Raw genomic sequence first — 19,281 nt, forward strand, 5'->3', positions numbered from 1 at the left:
CTTTGTTTATTTAAGATTGGATTGGGACTCGGATCGGTCCATGCTCGATATTAAAAGATCGATATCAAGGAGCCAAAAAACTTGATCGGGACATTCCCTAGTCTAAACGCAGGACAAACATAACAGAGTGAGGCAGGATCAAAAACAATAAAGTTCAGTTTAATGGAACAAAACATGGTGAAAAAAGGAATAGATCCAAATCTACTGCCAACAAAAGAGAATCCAACACAGTGGAAGCCCAAATGTTCATTCTTTCATTCATTCATTCATCTCCTGTAACCGATTGTCCTGTGAAGGGTTGCAGGAGGGGCTGGAACCTAAACCCAGCTGTCGTCGGGCGAGAGGCGGGGTACACCCTGGACAGGTCTCCAGTCTATCGCAGGGCTAACACGGAAAATTTAACCAATTTCGAATCACCGATTAACCAAACTAGCATGTCTTTGGACGGTGGGAGGAAGCCAGAGTACCCAGAGAACATGCAAACTCCACACAGAAGACCCCACTCGGCCTGGATTAGAACCCATAACCTTCTTGCTGTGAGGCATAATTCAACATGGGGTCCAAACGAAAGAGTAGTTCAAGAAAAAAAAATAATCAAATGAAAGATAATCAAAAAACTGAACACCAAAAACACAAGAAAGCTGAATAGCATTAGGAAATAAAAAGAGAATGGGAACGAGCAAACCATCACGAATGCAGGAAATCTCACGGGGACTTCTATCCTGCACTAAAAGCATATCTGTCTATTTTTGAGAAGCACTTAAAACTCAGCTTTTAGTCTTCCTCGTACGACCAGACTTCTGTTACGCTCTCTATAGCTGCTGCGTGACAAAGTGTAGTTTTCTGTTTCTGCCGTGTGGGTGGTTGGTTTTCCCGCATCATAACTACACGGTCTCCCGCTGAGATGTTTAGTACGGCCGGTGGTGAAGATGCACACTTTAGAGAGAAGGAGGTCTGTTGTTTATGATATTATCTAATTTCTCGTCTTGTTTGTCGGTGTAGGATTATGACCACGATATTTGCAAAAATCCACCCAAAACTAACACGGGGCTTTAATGAAACAGCCTCAAAAGAGTGAGAATGCAGAGGCCGCCGTGTGTTACCAGGGCTAACATGAGTTGTTGTGCATCATTTTTTGAGTTGCTGCTTTTAGAACCGGTTCAATATCATCAGTGCCACTGACTCATTGTTGTAAGGCTGTTATTTAATCCCTGGTTCTTTTTTTAAATGTCTCCAGCCTGGCTACGGAGGCAGGTACACCAACCTTTTCTTCGGCCTGACAGTTTTGGAGCAGTTGCTGATTCAATTTTGTGTGTTTTAAATCGAAGCGAATGATCGATTTCTGCCAGTTTGTGATGAAATAGGGATTTCGTTGTGTGTGGAGTGACTTTTTAAAACAGCACATACTACACTGCACTGATTGATTCATTGCATTAATTTATCACCAAATAAAAACAACGATGCATGTCATTAAAAACAAAACATAACAAATTTTCTTTCACACATAAAAGTTAGATATACACCAATCAGCTACAACATTAAAACCACCTACCTGCAGACGTAGGACACCCCCATTAAAACGGCAACGGTTTGTTCCTTGTATCTTGGTGCTGTACGTCCCCCACGATGCACTTGGCTAATGTAATGTCTGATCGGTGTATATTATACCGTATTAAAGTGTCTTTCTTTGTTTTAATTTACGAATTTTAAATCTGTCATCAACTTAAAGGGGAATTACCGTTTTTTACAACCTGGACCTTATTTCTGGCATAAAATACGATCGTTTACTCACCCATATAACTTTGGTGTCATTTGGAGTCGTTCGGACGATATTTAGATCAGCGTATATCCATATAGTGGGAGTGACTGGGGCACCGAAACGCAGCCTCTAAATAACGCATTATCTAAAGTGGTTAGTAGGTCAATCTACAGACCCCGGATGATGATAAAAGGTAACTCTGGACTCAACGGGGAATAGCACTAGCATACCATAACAAAATATTGGTGAAATGAACGAGTTTCGCGGCAGATAATGAGTTACTTAGAGGCTACGTTTCGGTGCCCCAGTCACTCCCACTATATGGATATACGCAGATCTAAATATCGTCCGAACGACTCCAAATGACACCAAAGTTATATGGGTGAGGAAACGATCGTATTTTATGCCAGAAATAAGGTCCAGGTTGTAAAAAAACTGTAGTTCCCCTTTAAACCGGTCCTGTTTTTTATTAAGACTTCATTGTTACACACTGCAACCTCCTGTCTCTAGTCTCCATCACCTGACCCATATCACAAACAGCGTTCCTGCACTTCTACGCTCATACTTACCACCACGTCTTCCTCCTCTTTCAGGCTTGAATCCACCCAGAAACCCCATGGAGCAGGATGTGGAGAGCCCAGCCATCATCAGACCAACCAAGCTGCCAAAGCAGGCCAGAGAGGACCTGCCTAAAAAGCTGGCAGAAATGGCCCGAGCCAAAAGGATCCAGCGCTACGTCCAGAAGGACGGGAAGTGCAACGTCCATCACGGGAACGTCCGAGAGACGTACCGATATCTGACGGACATTTTCACCACGCTGGTTGATCTCAAATGGAGGTTTAACCTCTTCATCTTCGTGCTGGTGTACACGGTGACGTGGCTCTTCTTCGGCTTCATGTGGTGGCTTATTGCCTACCTCCGGGGTGACCTGGACCATTTAGCAGACAACCAGTGGACTCCGTGCGTCAATAACCTCAACGGGTTTGTGTCAGCTTTTCTGTTCTCCATTGAGACGGAAACCACCATTGGTTATGGATACAGAGTGATCACGGACCAATGCCCCGAGGGAATACTTCTGCTTTTAATTCAGTCAGTGCTGGGATCTATCGTGAATGCCTTCATGGTGGGCTGCATGTTTGTTAAGATCTCGCAGCCCAAGAAACGCGCTGAGACACTAGTGTTTTCCACCAATGCGGTCATCTCCATGAGAGATGGACGGCTGTGCCTGATGTTCAGAGTCGGAGACCTCCGGAACTCGCACATCGTCGAGGCTTCAATCAGGGCCAAACTTATCAAGTCTAAGCAGACGAAGGAGGGGGAGTTCATCCCTTTGAACCAGACGGACATAAATGTGGGTTACAACACAGGAGACGACAGGCTCTTCCTGGTGTCGCCTCTCATCATCTGCCATGAGATAAACCAGAACAGCCCCTTCTGGGAGGTCTCACAAGCCTACCTGGCCAAGGAGGAGCTGGAAATTGTTGTGATCCTGGAGGGGATGGTGGAGGCCACAGGTGAGTTGACTCAAAATGCTTCATGGGCTAGAACTGCACTGCACGCCAACGTCATTGAACAACATTAATTATTCTGTTCAATGATGCTGCCAAACCTGGTTTTGTGTAAACTCTCATATATATAAATCACAGATCTGCGGACATCTTGTGAGACAGCCGCTGTCTTTTCTCTCCAACTACTTTTTCTGTAAATCATAAATTAGTTGTCTAACCGTCCTTAGGTGCAGTGGATTTGTTTTCTTCTTCTTCTACTGTTTTAAAGATGGTTGGTTAGCGTTAAAGCTGCCAAAAATGACTGAACATGTCGACTGCGCGGAAGAACTTTTCTCTGGAAAATGAAGTCAGTAATTTCTAAATTGTTCAATATGGATCCTTGGCAAGGTGGTAGGAGGAGATCGTCATTCAATGCTACCAACTTGATTCACCAGCTACAAAAGTTTTAAGAACAATTCTTAGCAGAATATGAGTCTTTAAACTCGCCATTTGGATTTCCATTTGGATTTCCATTTGGATTTGGTTCTCAGACGATCCCGAACAGTTTGATTGGCGCAGCAGATCTATGCTGGAGTATAATATTCTCCAACTGGAGTGACTCCAGGCTAATTTTCCACCACAATAGCAATTGTGGGCGGTGAAGTTAGTCCGACTTCCTGAATAGCCACAAATAGCAACCTGCTGTACTGTTCAGAAGCTGTAGAGGGGAAAAAAAAGACATTCACAGGCTTGCCTTTGTATTTATAAATGCTCCTTCCTAAAGGAACATCCATGCAAAGACGTAAGTGAAATGGAAATTACATATATACATAAAACTCCAAGAAAAGCTATGGAAAATCTTTTGTATTTGCATTTTCAGAAATTAAAAAACTCACAGGATTGCTCTTGCATAAACCTCCACATGTAATATCAGTCAGTAAATGAGTCACGCTCTCAGACCTAGTACGCTTTAATGTAGAAAACTACACTCGTGCGTCAACAGCAACTTCACCCCGAATGATCAGATTTACGCATAAAATTTAAAATATGAAGCAGCTCTAACACACAAAAACATTTCCATTTATAGAAGGGGGCTCAATCTTCATGTGCGAGCGTCGGACTACCACAACAACACATCCAGTAGCGACCTGATCGATACGTGACACATGATCCATACGTGATATATGTCTCGTAAACAATGATTTAATATGTATGATGCAATAGTGATGATTTAACAAGTGGTATTAGCAGTAAATCCTATCATAATCTTGGAGTTGCAGCTGCTGTGGTTCAGACTTCTTCCTGCCCTCGTATTAGAACACTTACATTGATCCGCCATAACATTATGTATGTGAATAACACTGATAATCTGGTCGTCATGGCACTTGTGGGATTTATCAGGCAGCAAATTGCACATTTTGTCCTCAAAGTTGATGTTAGGAGCAGGAAAAATGGACAAGTGGGTCACAGCATCTAGAAAACTGCAGCTCTTGTGGGGTGTCAGTCAGTACCCATCAAAAGCGGCCCACTGAGGGAAAAGGGGTTGAAATACTGCGTGCAAAAAAAGAAATGGTTCAGGAATGGTTTGAGGACACACGACAGCGACTTCAAGGTGCTGACTTGGCCTCTGAGTTCCCCAGATCTCCAACCAATGTTTTGGACAAACAAGTAGGAAGCCCCACCTCACAACTTGCAGGACTTCAAGGATCTGCTGCTAACGTCTCGGTGCCAGGTCTTATTGTGCCGGGCAAACCTTCGTCCCAAACTGTAGCTTCGCTTGAGTCAGTCCAGGCACATCCAAATTTAGCCTGCTAAAAAAAAATCTAATAACACACTCTTTTATTCCCACTAACAAAATGAGACAGACTTCAGGCTGAAGACACATTAAGTGAAACATGTTTATAAAGACAAATGTAACTGCACTGAGGGGAGAGGATCTGCAGGGCACAGCAGCTGGACAGCCAGGAGCCCGATGTCCAAAACATCTGGATGGGCAACAGGAGGCACGTGGGAGATGCGTTCGTCCCACATCCTAAATTATAAGGTGTTGAGGTGCCTGATGTTTGAAACTGTGATTATTGACGTTAATATCAACCTGAATAAAATGCAAAAATAAAGTAAATTGGTTCAGTAAAATAAAAGAAACCGGTTACGTAATGAAGCAGCAGCTGGAAACTCGCAAAGGACTCACGGACAGATGAGCCAAAACACAAGAAAACGGCGCTGGACAGTGATCAAATCCCACACTTGGTTAGTGTTAACTAAGGAGGAGCAGTAGGAATTGTTTGACTCCATTTAATAACCCACATGGCAAACCCAAAGCAGGGAGAGCAGCAGCAAAGACCCCCACAGATACAGAACATTAATATAAATGAGGAGAAGCTGGAGTGGAGGTGGCTTGCAGAGGGAAGACGGCGAAGGCAGGCACGCTAAAGCAGCTTAAATAAGGCGTCGTGATGAGATCTGCTAATGGATGCCTCGTCTGAGCTGTCAGCTGAAGTGGGCTTGTTTATAGATTAACTATCAGCTGATGTAGCTGGACGTGTGAGCTGAGCTCAGCTTCGAGGCCACACTCGATTTCTGCTCCTTGATGCAGAGCAAACCTGAAAGGCAGCAGCAACCTTGGAGACGCAGCAGGGAGCATATACCTGTTCGTAAACACTCACTTGCGAGATCATTAGGTACACTAGTGGAAACAAATGCATTCTGATTTAAAGGGGAACTACTGTTTTTTACAACCTGGACCTTATTTCTGGTATAAAATATGATCATTTACTCACCTATATAACTTTGGTGTCATTTGGAGTCATTCAGACGATATTTAGATCTGCATATATCCATATAGTGGGAGTGACTGGGGCACCGAAACGCAGCCTCTAAATAATGCATTATCTGCCACGAAACTCGTTCATTTCAAATATTTTGTTATGATATGCTAGTGCTATTCCCTGTTGAGTCCACTGTAACCTGTTATCTATTTGTGGACGTGCAGTGGTTTGTTGTTCTATAGCCAGCTGTTCCTCTCTCTGCCTCCGCATCCTCCTTTCAACAAGCTCCTCATCCGTATACTCTGACTCAAAACAGTAAGAATGTCCATGATAAACAAAGTCGTCGTCCACAACCTCAGAATTGGAAAAATATTCAGCCATGTTGCAAAAAAGTAGCAGTAGGAAATTACAGGTAAACAAGCCGTGCAGGGCTCAGAGATGACATCATCCAGGTCACAGGTTAGTAGGTCAATCTACAGACCCTGGATGATGATAACAGGTAACTCCGGACTCAATGGGGAATAGCACTAGCATACCATAACAAAATATTGGTGAAATTAACAAGTTTTGCGGCAAATAACGCGCTATTTAGAGGCTGTGTTTCGGTGCCCCATTCACTCCCACTATATGGATATACGAGGATCTAATTATTGAATATAAATAACGACTCCAAATGACACCAAAGTTATATGGGTGAGTAAACGATTGTATTTTATGCTAGCTTTGGAGGTTCTGGTTTTCTAAGTACTATTGAATTGTATTGTGTTAATGTTCCTATTAATTTGGCAACCCCATATTAGTCAGTGGGCTAGGCTAAATAACAGAAACACTTCATACAGTTGGATTACTCGCGCCGTTTCAACGTCAACTGAACAGTCACGATTTAATTCACGATATTAGAATACATTCGTTTTCGCAAGTGTACCTAATGAAGTGGCAGATGAGTGTAAAGATGGATGCTGTGACACCTAGAGTGAAGCCAGTCTGTACTGCCCTGACCTCGATAACACGTCCCACCAGTCAAGATGGCGGGACCCGATCCTGGCACATTTTTGCGTCGTTTAAAAACGACAACAGGAAGTGGAGACACGTCGTCCGCTTTTATATGCAGTGTTTTGTAAATGCAAGCCTAGCGTGTACTGGGTAGTGTATGGTGCTGTGAGACTGTTGCTTCAACCTTTTAGCATTTGAGATTAGCATGTGTTGATCTGCTAATTAACACTAAACTCAAATTACAGCTGAGGCTGATTGGCGGGGGGATGGGGGGGCAATTAAATTTGCAGATGTTGTGATTCATCAACTAAAATATTGAACGCCGTGAATGTTTTATTAAGTTGTACGCTTTGATAAGATAGCAGCGGAGAGGAAACGAGGGCCTGGAATCAAACCGTGGATGTGGAAATTAGCGGTGATGATGGCGACAGATAAAAAAAGCCAGAGGAGAATCAAAGCTACTGCAATTCATCCTGCAGGAGACGAGCGGCAGCGATCGATCCGGTAGCCGAGCAAACCACTGGCATTACCGTCATTACGGCCACTCTGCTATCATATCTAAATCTGGACTAAAATAAAAACGCTATCGTTGACCAATTTGCAGAAAATGTCTCCGCCTCACAATGATTGTTCTTCCTGAGAGGGCGGAGGTTTGGGTTTGTGCTGTCATTTCTGAGTGAAATCTGATTATTTAGGAGCTGAAGTGGGGAACGTAGCTGCCCCAGAAACAACAGGAAGTGAGGTACTATAAGAGTGTCTTATTTAAGAGATTTACATGCAAATGATTTGTTTGTTGAAGGTGAAATGGCTTTGTAGCATCTGGTAGATGGTTGCACGAGTGTGGAAGGCCGCAAGATGGATGCATGTAGCCTCGCTCCTGAGCTCGGTAGATTCCCGAGAGACCCGGAGAAAGACAGACAACGACGAGAGAGAGAAGACGGAGGGAAAACAGGTGTACGGGGACGGAAGGCATCTTACTAAAATTATCTCCCATTACGGTCACAATCACACCTCTTCTCTGAGTCACAACTCGGTCAAATCTCTTAGATTTGGTGTGATTTACACTTCCTGAGGATATGTTTATGTCTGTTTGTATCTGTCACAAATAAACAGTGAGTAATCATCAGGGAAAACGACGGTCGTTGCAGCAGAGGAAGTTTTCTCCTGCGTCAAATTATCCCGGTGACACTTCCACACAAATCATTTTTAATGGTGCTAATGGCCGACTCCAGCATCCGTTCACGCCTCTCAAGCATCGTGGGAATAAACTGATTAAATTGGATGCCTTGACCCTCTGCTTAACCCAACTTTTGCTTCTTAATGTCACCAGGCATGACGTGCCAAGCGAGGAGCTCGTACGTCAGCAGCGAGATCAAGTGGGGCTACCGCTTCACGCCCGTCCTGACGCTGGAGGACGGCTTCTACGAGGTGGACTACAACAGCTTCCACGACATCTACGAAACCAACACGCCCGCCTGCAGTGCCAAAGAGCTCGCCGACATGGCCAGCCGCGCCCGCCTGCCCCTCACCTGGTCGCTGGGCAGCAAGCTGAGCCAGCAGGGGCTGCCGGAGTCCGAGCAGGAGGGTCAGGAGACTAAAACCGAGCTGGACGACGACCAGGAGAAGAGCCAGCAGACTGAGAGGAACGGGGACATTGCCAATCTGGAGAGTGAGTCCAAAGTGTAGCCAGTGTGTGCGTCAGGCTGAATTCTTCATATGAGATGTACTGGACGGTACTGCTGGAGTGACCACGCAGCGAGGACCAATGAGCACAGTAGACCAAGTATCCCTGCACCAAGAACCGCTTTTTTCTCAGTGACCCCCCCGTCCAAAATAAAAACGACACAACACACGTGGCCCGCCGCTGCTGGACTGAAAACCCTCTGCGGCAAGTGCATGTTTCAAATATAATGTGATGTCCTCCTGACGAGATTCCTATTATTTTTTCTATTAAGATATTCCTAGGGGCATTTGCATACGTATTTTTGTATATACTACAAAATGTTTTAAATCCTTCGTTTTGTTGGCGGTGCGAATATTTGACAGCTGTTTGATACTAATTCCTTTAGGTTAGTTCTGTATATATTCTATGCCTTACTGTACGTATAAAGCTTTCATCATTTGTTTTTCAGAAATATTTAAGCATGTATAAACATTACCTGCCGTTAATTTATCTTGTATTGTGTATATACTGTACGACGACGACGACAACAACGCTATAAGGAAAACGTACATCTCAATGGATGCAAACTCTAGTTTAAACCAATGATAAAAATTTCTTCCCCAAATGATAAATGTTTGTTCGTGTGGCATTACACGAAGCCATGACTTGCTGTTTACAGCTGACTGACTTCAGACAATGGCCCTTTAAAAACTGCATCTTGTCACTTTTGCACACTGGAGGCCTCTGGTGGAGAAAGTTTGTCGCTATTTCAGTCTCCAGAAATCCCTCACGTGTCACCTAACAGTATAAACAATAAATAAACAGTAAGTTGCTTATTATGCACTTGATGAGAGTTTTTTTTGTTTCTTTATCTGAAGTTACTGACTGTCGGTATCATGACGGCTAATGTTTGGCTTATTTGAGGGGAAATTAAATGATCCTGGTGAGTTTTCAGGTAACCTCTTGTCCTCTGGAGGGTCACGGGAGGGCTGGAGCCTATCCCAGCTGTCATCTGGCGAGAGGCGAGATACACCCTGGACAGGTCTCCAGTCTTATCACAGGGCTAACACAGAGAGACAGACAACCATTCACACTCACATTCACACCTACGACCAATTTAGAATCACCAATGAACCTAACCAGCATGTCTTTGGACGGTGGGAGGAAGCTGGAGTACCTGGAGAGAATCAGTTTTCCAATTAGACGGGCGGCACAGTGGAAAGGTGGTTAGCACTGATGCCTCACAGCAAGAAGGTCCGGGGTTCGAATCCATGGGCCGACTGGGTCCTTTCTGTGTGGAGTTTGCATGTTCTCCCTGTGTCTGCGTGGGTTCTCTCCAGGTTCTCCAGCTTCCTCCCACCGTCCAAAGACATGCTCGTTAGGTTAATTGGTGATTCTAAATTGGCCGTAGGTGTGAGTGTGAATGGTTGTCTGTCTCTCTGTGTTTGCCCTGCAATGAACTGGCGACCTGTCCACGGTGTACCCCGCCTTTTGCCCGGTGACAGCTGGGATAGGCTGCAGCCACCCCGCGACCCTTCACAGGAACAAACAGGTACAGAAGATGAATGAATGAATGATTTTTCTCAAGATTAAACCATCCTAGACAAAGACAACACATATTTATGTTTCATTTTACTGTTTCTTTATTTCATTCAGATGACAAACACATCAAATATTAAACTGCTATTAATTGTATTTCATTTCATTTCGCTTTAATTTGGACATTTTTCTGGACACGCTCACTGTCCGTTAACTTTAAATACCGCTTACGCTTAATAATTCAGGTTTAAGACAGATTTGGTTTTCTTACTGAACATTGCAGAGGATGTTTTTAAGACACTCGACCCCGAAGTCCATTATTTCAAGGACCCTAACCCTAAACTACATTTAAAAATCAAACAGCATACATATTTATATATAAATGATTTCCTTTTAAAGCAAATTCATGTTATGTGCCAATAATGGAGCTCTGTGGAATCAAATATATCAGGACAAAGACGGATTGATTGTTGGTTTTCAGAACATTTTAGTCAGCTAGCATCATGCTAGTCTGGATTTATTAAACCACACACGACAAACCTTGTTCTCTAGACAGCTGATTAAATACAGAAATCTACTATCGTCAATACATTTTACAAGCTTTTGTATGTTCAGTCGTCCCTTTGCTAGAAATAAAAGTGAGTTTAGTGAATTCAGCAACACTGAAAGCATCCTCAAGAAACAACACAAAAATAAGACCAGTAGTAGTTTAAACAGGCAATCACACAACGCCGGCCTGTTTTTACAATATACAGTACATGTCAAAATAAAAAGGCAATATTTAAGATGCATTTTTATAGCATTATGTCATGTAACATGCTTATTTCTACACTGATTCATTACAGAGGTCAGTATGCACAAAAAAGCAGTTTTAGAAACACAAAGATTTGTTATTGCTGCATAGATAAACGGCTCCACAATGGGTTTGTGTTGCTATTATTAATAACGAGTCTAACTGGCCTCAGACAAGAACAAACGCGTCACTACATACAGAAGTTTATACTCGCAGTTTCACCTACTCAGTGCTAGGTTTGTGAGGTACCTTTTACTCAAGCGAAAAGTGACGAGAGTCGTCTTTACAGTAAATTTGATTCCATAAAGGCCTGTTCCCACCAGAGACCAGAATGAAATGTTGTGAAAATAAAAAGGCAAAAAAAAAAAAAGCTGCACAAATGTTTAAAGTAATGAAATGTCTGGTTTAAGGTGTTTTAGCAAGTGTTTCATAAATAATACACAACAGTACAACTGAACAGAGAATAAAATCAGGCCTTTGCCATCCTAGTCAGCAAACTACTATTGCTAATGGATAGTAGCTGACATGCTAAGAGAAACTAGGCCTCTTTGTGCTTGCAAGCATGCTAATTAAGTTCTTTAGTCTGATTGCTAATCAAGCAATTCCCATACATGTACAGTCACTGATATTATCTTGTGTTGTGTTCATAATTGTTTATCTTGTGTAAGTTAGTCTTTCTCGTGGAAGTTAGCAAACTGCTATAGCTTGTGAGAAACATGCTAGCACTCCCATTTTTCCACTTATTAGTATTTCATTTAACAAACAGCTATTAAAAACAATAGGTAAGCTCTGGATGCGACCTAGCGCCATTTAAGCTCTTTAGCTTAGTTGCTAACGAAGCAGTTACAATAAACATTAATGTATTTGTATAACCGTCTCCTGTCTTGTAACTGTGTAACTTATAGCTAAAACATTTATCTTTCTCATTGTAGTTAGAGAACTACTTTAGCAGGTGAGTAGCAGCTAGTCTGCTAGCTGGTAAGTAGCGGGTAACTTGCTAGCTTGTGAACTGCAGCTAATATGCTAGTTTGGGAGTAGCCGGTAACATGCTAGGTGGTGTTGGCTATCCCATTCTGCCATTTTATGAACAGTATTTAATTTAATTAACAGTTATTAAAAAAGGGGAAGTAAGCGCTCCTTGCTAGCTAGGGTGCTAACTTGAGGGTGCTAACAATGAAGCAGTTACAGTACATACCATCATGTTTGTACCACTGCCATCTGTCTTGTGAAACTCTTGAAACTTTTATTTTGCCACAGTTAAGCCTTTTTTGTTCTAGTTAGCTTTCTTGCTCTATTTGCTAGCTGGTGAGTAGCAGCTAACATGCTAGGTGATAAATGGTAACTAACATGTCAGCTCTCCCATTTTACCGTTTAGTGAACAATATTTCATTTAATTAACAATTATTAAAAAGAGGAAAGTAAGCGCTCCTTGCTAGCTAGGGTGCTAACTTGGCAATGAAGCAGTTACAATACATATCATCGTGTTTGTACCGCTGCCATCTGTCTTGTAAATGTCTAAAAACTTTTATTTTGCCACAGTTAGGCCTTTCTTGTTCTAGTTAGCAACCCATTTGCTAGCCGGTGAGTAGCAGCTAACATGCTAGGTGGTAAATGACTCTCCCATTTTACCGTTTAGTGAACAGTATTTAATTTAATTAACGGTTATTAAAAAGGGCTCTCCTTGTTAGCTAGCATGCTGACTGTCCGTTGAGATCTTTAGACATTCCTGTCTTGTAACTGGCTAAAAACTTGTATATTTTGTGAGCTTATACTCAAACAGAGAATCAATAAAAGTCAACAGGAGAACATAGCTCATAAGTTATGATAAGTTAGCTCTCTATCTCCCATTGGTTAATTTCCGGTCCAGAAAACTTGCTATTTTGCTTGTTCCTGAAATGCATTGACCACTGATTAAAATGAAATGAACTGACGTCACAGTGAAATGTTGATGTTTTAACTGTTGGTGTGTCCAAGCCTTTAAGGTGTAGTAACTCAACAATTTGTGCGTGTTATTAAACTATTAAACTGTTAGACCTGCATTTATTTTTAAGTAGGCGTACCCTTGCTGTATGTGAAATGTTTCTCCCTCTCTTTGTCTGCTCCACTACCCAGCAAACACCTGGGGTGTAAGGGGTGGCGGCAGGTTGTCATTGTCCATGTTGTTGGCGTCAATGGCGGACACTGTGCAGGACATAACCTCCAAAGGATACTTCTTCAGGATGTCCTGCACCTCCCCTTGTACAGCCTCGGTCCAGGAGACAAGGTCGGCCTGTAGGGTCTGGGCGGCCTCCATCAAGGCCTCATGTCGGCTGCTGAGACCTGACAGCATCTCCAGATTCTGGTTAAGCTGAGCCAGGACAGGGTTGGTGGCAGCTACGCCAACTCCTGAGCCTGTGTGCGGCCAGTCGCCATCCGAGCTGTTGAATCGCGGCGAAGCTTGGCCGGACATGTAGCGCTCAAATTCCTCCGGGGAAAGGTTGAGAGACTGGGCGTCCAACTTCTCGATGAAGGCCGCTGCACAGCACTGAAAAAGTGAAAAAACAAAATACTGGAAATCATCTTTAAAACGAGACTGCAGTCACCAGCTGGTTAGCTTAGCTTAGCATAGACTGAACACAGAAAAACAACTAGCCTGGGTCTGGGGTATGGTTTTGCATGTAGGTATTAAGGATAAGGATGCACCAATTAAACAGTGCCTGAATAAGATGAGCCTTTGATGAAAGCTGAAGTAGAAGAAGACCGACCAGGTTTGTGAAGTAGTATCCATCCTCTCCGGTCATCAGCCTGCTGGGGTTACAGAATCTGGTGATGTACTGGATGTTGGACTGAAGTCGCGGAGGGTTAGCCTTGAGCACGATGTAAATGAGCGCGGGCAGAAAGTCGTCAGCGGAGGCCGGCTCCTTCTTGGTGATCCTAATGGCGCTGAAGATGTGCTTACTGCAGCGTGTGATGCATCCGAGTTTGTCCCGAGGAACCCTCTTTGAGTCCATTTCAATGATATCTAGAAAAAACGATATCTGGACAGTTAGAGATGTCTCATGTCTGTACCGCAAATCAGTGTTGCTCTGGTGGTGAAACACATTGGTGATGAGTATTTAAATGGCCTGAAACTGAGAAAATGTTTATATTTCTAGTAGAGCGTCTGTCTTCACCACCTGTACCAGAAGCCTTATAAAGACAGCCGCACTCACCACAGTGTCACCAATGGGTTTCCTAGAACCTCACTTTCTCTACAGTTGTTAAGTTGAATGAGTAAATTAGCTACAGAGGCCTGAATTATTTCATGTACGAGGCTGTAAACATATTTATTTCTGCTCTAACATTGAACATTTTAACACAGAAGTCTCTAAGGATTGACTCGCTTTCGGAGTCAGCCTCTAGTGGCCATTTGAGGAACTGTAGTTTTTTGACACTTCGGTTAATTATTCAGCCTCCGGATGTTACTGTTACATCTTATCAGTGCCAAGATGTCAGATAAGGACTTTCTGCAGTGTGCAACTTTAGTTAAAGACTTTTTAATGTCTCATACATATATATATATTTGAATCAAATGTGTTTTTCAGTTTTCATCCAATTCATTTCATGATTTTTAAGTAATTCCAGTTGATAATAACAAAGATGATCCATTAATGTGGCAAAGACACATATATTAGTAACTCAACAGGCCTATGAGTCCTAGTCAAAGACAATCAAATACAAATAAGACTTGGTTTCTTGAAATGCAATGCTGATATTCATAAGCAAATGATTGCCTGGGAAATTTCAGCAGTAACTCTCTTTTAGCTCTGTTTCGGTCTCTACCCACTGAGAAAAAAAAAATAAAATTATAGATTTATAACCAGAATGTCCAACAAAGGTTCAAAAAAGGCAACTGGACTTGTAGGGCCTTCTTCAGAACTGAAGAAGCTACTCGGATGAGTGGTGAAACGTCTTCTCAAAAAACTCTACAAGTCCAGTTGCCTATTTTGAACCTTTATTGGATATACCATGACTTGGATGACTGAGAACCTTCACAGACATATAACCAGAATGCTAAACAATGAGCTGAACGCGAGTATAAACCATTGCAAAAACCAAAGGTAGCTGCAGGATTTCCATTAGATTAAGTGACCACAAGTAATTCAGTGTTAGAGTTTTGGTTTCGGGCAATTCCCTATGGGCCACGTTGGGGTGGTGGGGTGGTGGGGTGGTGATCTGTACTGTGGGAAGTGGGAAGCCACAAATAGGAGAGGTGCTAATTACTCAGGCAGGTGTGGCAAGCACAGCTTTTGACCGTCAGCGTCGTTGTCGTTTGTTTGTTCCGTGGCCTTTGTTTAGTTGTACACACAAGTTATAGGAGTTCCTTAAGTGTGTGTGTGTGTGTAGATCAGCTAAGCTCACAAAGCCTTTCAGATTATTTAAACTGAAGACTGTGAATAAATGTTTGGTGCTACTGCATGGACGTCTTCACGAGGGGATCCACCACGGAAAAGGATGCGTCAGACACAATCACTAGTACAGCAGGCCCTGTGGCTTATAGGTTTGTTTTGTTGTTTATGGTTGAAACACTACATTCAGTATTGGTTAGAGCTGCTTAAATCACACCCTCGGTTGAAGTGTTCTCTGACCTGTTATTGCTTTGACCACATTCTCAGAGACTTCCGGGATTTCTTCATCCATGGACACGCAGAGCATCTGGATGGTCACCCAGTGCAAAGCCCTGCAACAAAGAGGATGGACGATTCGTTCACTGGAGTAAGCCTGAGGCGTTTTTATGATTTTATTTTTTATTTTTTAGCCTATGATGTAACCATACACATGTGTTACAGTCACTTCTCGCCCTGGGTGTCAAATGCGTGCAGACTTTCCCTGGGTGTTGTGTAATCGACTGCAAACAGACAGATGTTTTCACAGACTGATGAAGATTTAAGATGTGAATTGTGCTTTGAGATGCTTTCTAACGGATCTGCACTCAACAAGCATGTGTATATGCAACACACTCACACTAAAAAACTAAATCTCTGTGTGTGTTTTTATTCCACTTCTTAACTCCCTATATAAATAATCCACTCCCACCTTATCCTGTTCTGTGTGGCCAAGTCCTTCTTCTCATCGTCGGTAGTTTCTGGGCAGAACACGCTCTTGTACAGACGAGTCATGATGTACTTTTCCACTTGGTCCATCACCTGCTCCACAGACTCTGAAGAGCCTGGTGAACAAAGACTTATCATCAGACCACATAACGTGCTGCTTGTGCTGCCATCTGGTGGCTCCTACACACTGTTTCTCTGACGGATTTATTGAGATTCTTGGAAATAATTGTCTAACCCGACCTTTAAAGTGACTAATTAAGCGGTCAGCCAGGCCCTGGTAGAAATCCTGAACACACTCCGACAGCTCATCAGCACCCAGGTCCTGTAAAAAAAAAAAAAAAAAAGAGGCTAGAAGATCATAAAGTCATGGAAACTTGTGACTTATTTTTACTGCTGAGTATAGCTCACTTTCTTGCTCGACATGTTCATAAGGAAGGCTCGGCACTGCTTGTGGATCTCACGTCCGGGCTTGTGCAGGTTTTTCAAGAACTCCATAAAGTCTCTGGAGACTTGGTCCGTATCGAAGCTGGCATGGCGGCTGATAGACGGGCTGGTCGCCTTACCCTCCTGGGTTTCTGATGTGAGGAAGAACGACATTTAGAAATAAATTATGCTTTTGGCTGCCTTCGTCTCTGAAGTCTGTCTATACTTAGCTACTTTACAGAGACAGAATTTATTTTGGAACATAAAAGTACATGATTCCCCACTCAGGTACACTCTGGTGATGGTACCATCAGCTGAGTTGTTAACAATAACAAACATTTATACAATTATGCAATCATCAGTGTCATAAAAATGTTCTTAAATGATCTGATTCATGGCTCATCAGTCGCCTCGGGTGCATCTTAACCTTTCAACACAAAGAAAATGCTGCTCAATTGAAGCTAAACTGCAGTGAAGCTGCACCAACACCAATGTCCATGAGTACAAACCTCTCATACCAGCCCTTCACTTATTTCAGGTTAAACCAGCAAAGCATCAATCTTCAAGCTAAGCTAAATGTGTGTTACCTTTCTTGGGAGCGGTGCGCGATGAGGGACTGAAGAACTTCTTCACGGTGGTCACTTTTCTGGTCTTCTCGTTGGTCTTCTTCTCCTCAAACTTGGAGAAGGTGCCCAGAGAAGCAGGTCCAGGCTGTTGCGCTGTGGACTGGGAGTGGGACGGCGCTCCGTGACTACTGGCATATGCTGCCTCCTCCTCTCGCTGCAACCTGGAGTCAAGGAAAACGTTAATTTAGCATCGATGCATCTTGTTAGATGACACAAAGACGCTTGAGATTATAACTAAGGCATAAAAGAGACAATATAGCAGCTATTCGTTGTTTAAGTAGAACTAAATTACTATTAACTATTAATACATTGTGCTTACAACAATATATTCAACATATTAAAAGCTTCAGTTGTCGTTTTGCATTTTAATTTTTGTACAGCGCCGATAACCGATTGAATTTCCGTTTGGGAACGTTAAAGGGAAGCCACGGCAGCTGGATCATTTTTTTTTATCGTAGCCTCGCACAGATCTTACTTTTCTGCCAAGGCCCAGTCATCCTGGATCTGTTTCTGCCGCACCCGCTGGTACTCTTCCCTCCAGCACTTGGAGCACAGGCCCTGCCATGCTGCGTTGCCGTAGTAACCGCATCCCTTTTTGCACAGCAGGTCAGATTGGTCGACATGTATCCCCCGTCGCTCCGTGCGCTGACTCATAATGCTCGAAGACCTGGAATAATAAAAATAAAATAAAAAAAATATTGAAATTCATCATCTGATTTACTGGCGTGTTTGCATGCGCCGTCGTTCAGGCTGATGTCTCAGCTGCCGCCTGGTTCCTACTGTGTGTCCACTGGGAACAAGAGTAGGTGATTAAGCAACGAAAAACAACACTAATAATTCCATAAAACTGAGAGACGGGTCTAAACATGAGGCCTGAGCTACATCCTGACAAATGTTCCTTAGGATAAATTAAGCTCATTCCACATTTTTACCATAATGCATCATCAGTCTGTATTTTCCACCCCTCACTTCCTAGAAGACGTCCCCATTTGCGTACCATTGCTGCTCTCATTTCTCTTTTCCTTAAGACACGAAGAGTCAGGAAAGGATCTTTAGAAAAACTGAGGTTTTATATTGACGTCTGTTGGTTTACCGTTTGTATTTTTCCATATATGTCCAAATAATGAGCAAACTTATCTCTGACAGACATTTTGACTTCTATTCAGTGTGTTTGGATGGGTTTAATCAACATTACAAACACAGTCATACTGTTTTCAGATCAGTCAGAGTCTGTGTTAACACACTGCTCTTCCACTGGCAGTTTAATTTGAATATGTATTGCACTTAATCTGCATTTAATGACATCCTGCTTATGAAATGATTATTCAGTATTCAGGTTACAAACATGGTCAACGATTAAACAGACATTCCTCCTCTCTAGAAACCAAAAATAATAATATCTAAACGTTTCCACCTTAAGTCAGCTTTAATGACTTCACGGTAAGTTTAAGCCTTAGGTTCAGCAGCGATCTTGCTTTATTTTTCAACCCCACTGTTGTTGTTTTCAACCTTAACCTGCAGCTGCTTTCAGACAAAAGGCTTGTCACGCTTCCTGCTCAGCACCGAACGCACACAGTTAGCAACTAGTCGCTGAACGAAGTGGAGAGTTTATAGCATCTAAAGAACCACAAATCGTTCTCTGAAGTGGAGGAGACCAAAAATGGAGCTAAAAGAGGTTGAGTATTGGACTTAGTGTAGCAAAATAAGCAGCTGATTGCTAACTAAATCACCATGAAAACCTAAAATGTAATTATCTGAATGGAGAATTGGAATATTAAGATAACAAACCATCTTTATTTGATTATGTGAGAGTTTCTTTCTTTGCGGCACTGGTCCTGCTGCGACAAGAGGAATATATAAAACGGTTAATAAGGTGTTATTGCTGTTCAGAAATCCAGACCCGCTTCTTTTTCATAATATTCCTTCATCTAATGTTTTTTTTGTGTCAGTGATAGAGAGGATTTTAACACCACAATGTCCCTTAGGTGATCATTTCAGCTGATTTCTGGTCTCTGTAAAGGTCATAGCACATTTATAATCATGAAACATTTAGGCAGCCTTCCTTACTGCCGTGTGTGGTGACATATAAGCCTTAAACCATCATTATTTAATCATCCCCCACTCTTTTATTTAGATTTCCCTTTTGTTTGTCGCCAGT

At 42.6% G+C, this 19,281-nt stretch overlaps 2 protein-coding genes across 2 annotated transcripts; one reads left to right on the forward strand and one right to left on the reverse strand.

Annotated features, from left to right (window-relative positions):
- Positions 1 to 930: 930 nt before the first annotated feature.
- LOC311502471 (G protein-activated inward rectifier potassium channel 2-like) lies at positions 931 to 9,467 on the forward strand. Its single transcript, XM_084564711.1, has 3 exons — positions 931 to 952; positions 2,353 to 3,273; positions 8,338 to 9,467. Exons 2-3 carry the CDS (start codon positions 2,376 to 2,378, stop codon positions 8,691 to 8,693), a joined length of 1,254 nt encoding a protein of 417 aa, XP_084420837.1. The 5' UTR covers positions 931 to 952; positions 2,353 to 2,375; the 3' UTR covers positions 8,694 to 9,467.
- An 840-nt stretch (positions 9,468 to 10,307) lies between these two features.
- On the reverse strand, positions 10,308 to 17,790 carry rabgef1 (RAB guanine nucleotide exchange factor (GEF) 1). Its single transcript, XM_084564916.1, has 8 exons — positions 17,599 to 17,790; positions 17,085 to 17,284; positions 16,483 to 16,649; positions 16,315 to 16,396; positions 16,058 to 16,190; positions 15,610 to 15,701; positions 13,747 to 14,003; positions 10,308 to 13,526 (listed from the first exon to the last, which is right to left on the reverse strand). The coding sequence occupies exons 1-8, from the start codon at positions 17,775 to 17,777 to the stop codon at positions 13,107 to 13,109; spliced, it is 1,530 nt and encodes a 509-aa protein (XP_084421042.1). The 5' UTR covers positions 17,778 to 17,790; the 3' UTR covers positions 10,308 to 13,106.
- Between the last annotated feature and the right edge of the window lie 1,491 nt (positions 17,791 to 19,281).

The sequence above is a fragment of the Chelon labrosus genome (genome assembly GCF_963514085.1).
Source record: "Chelon labrosus genome assembly, chromosome: 17".
Taxonomy (NCBI): domain Eukaryota; kingdom Metazoa; phylum Chordata; class Actinopteri; order Mugiliformes; family Mugilidae; genus Chelon; species Chelon labrosus.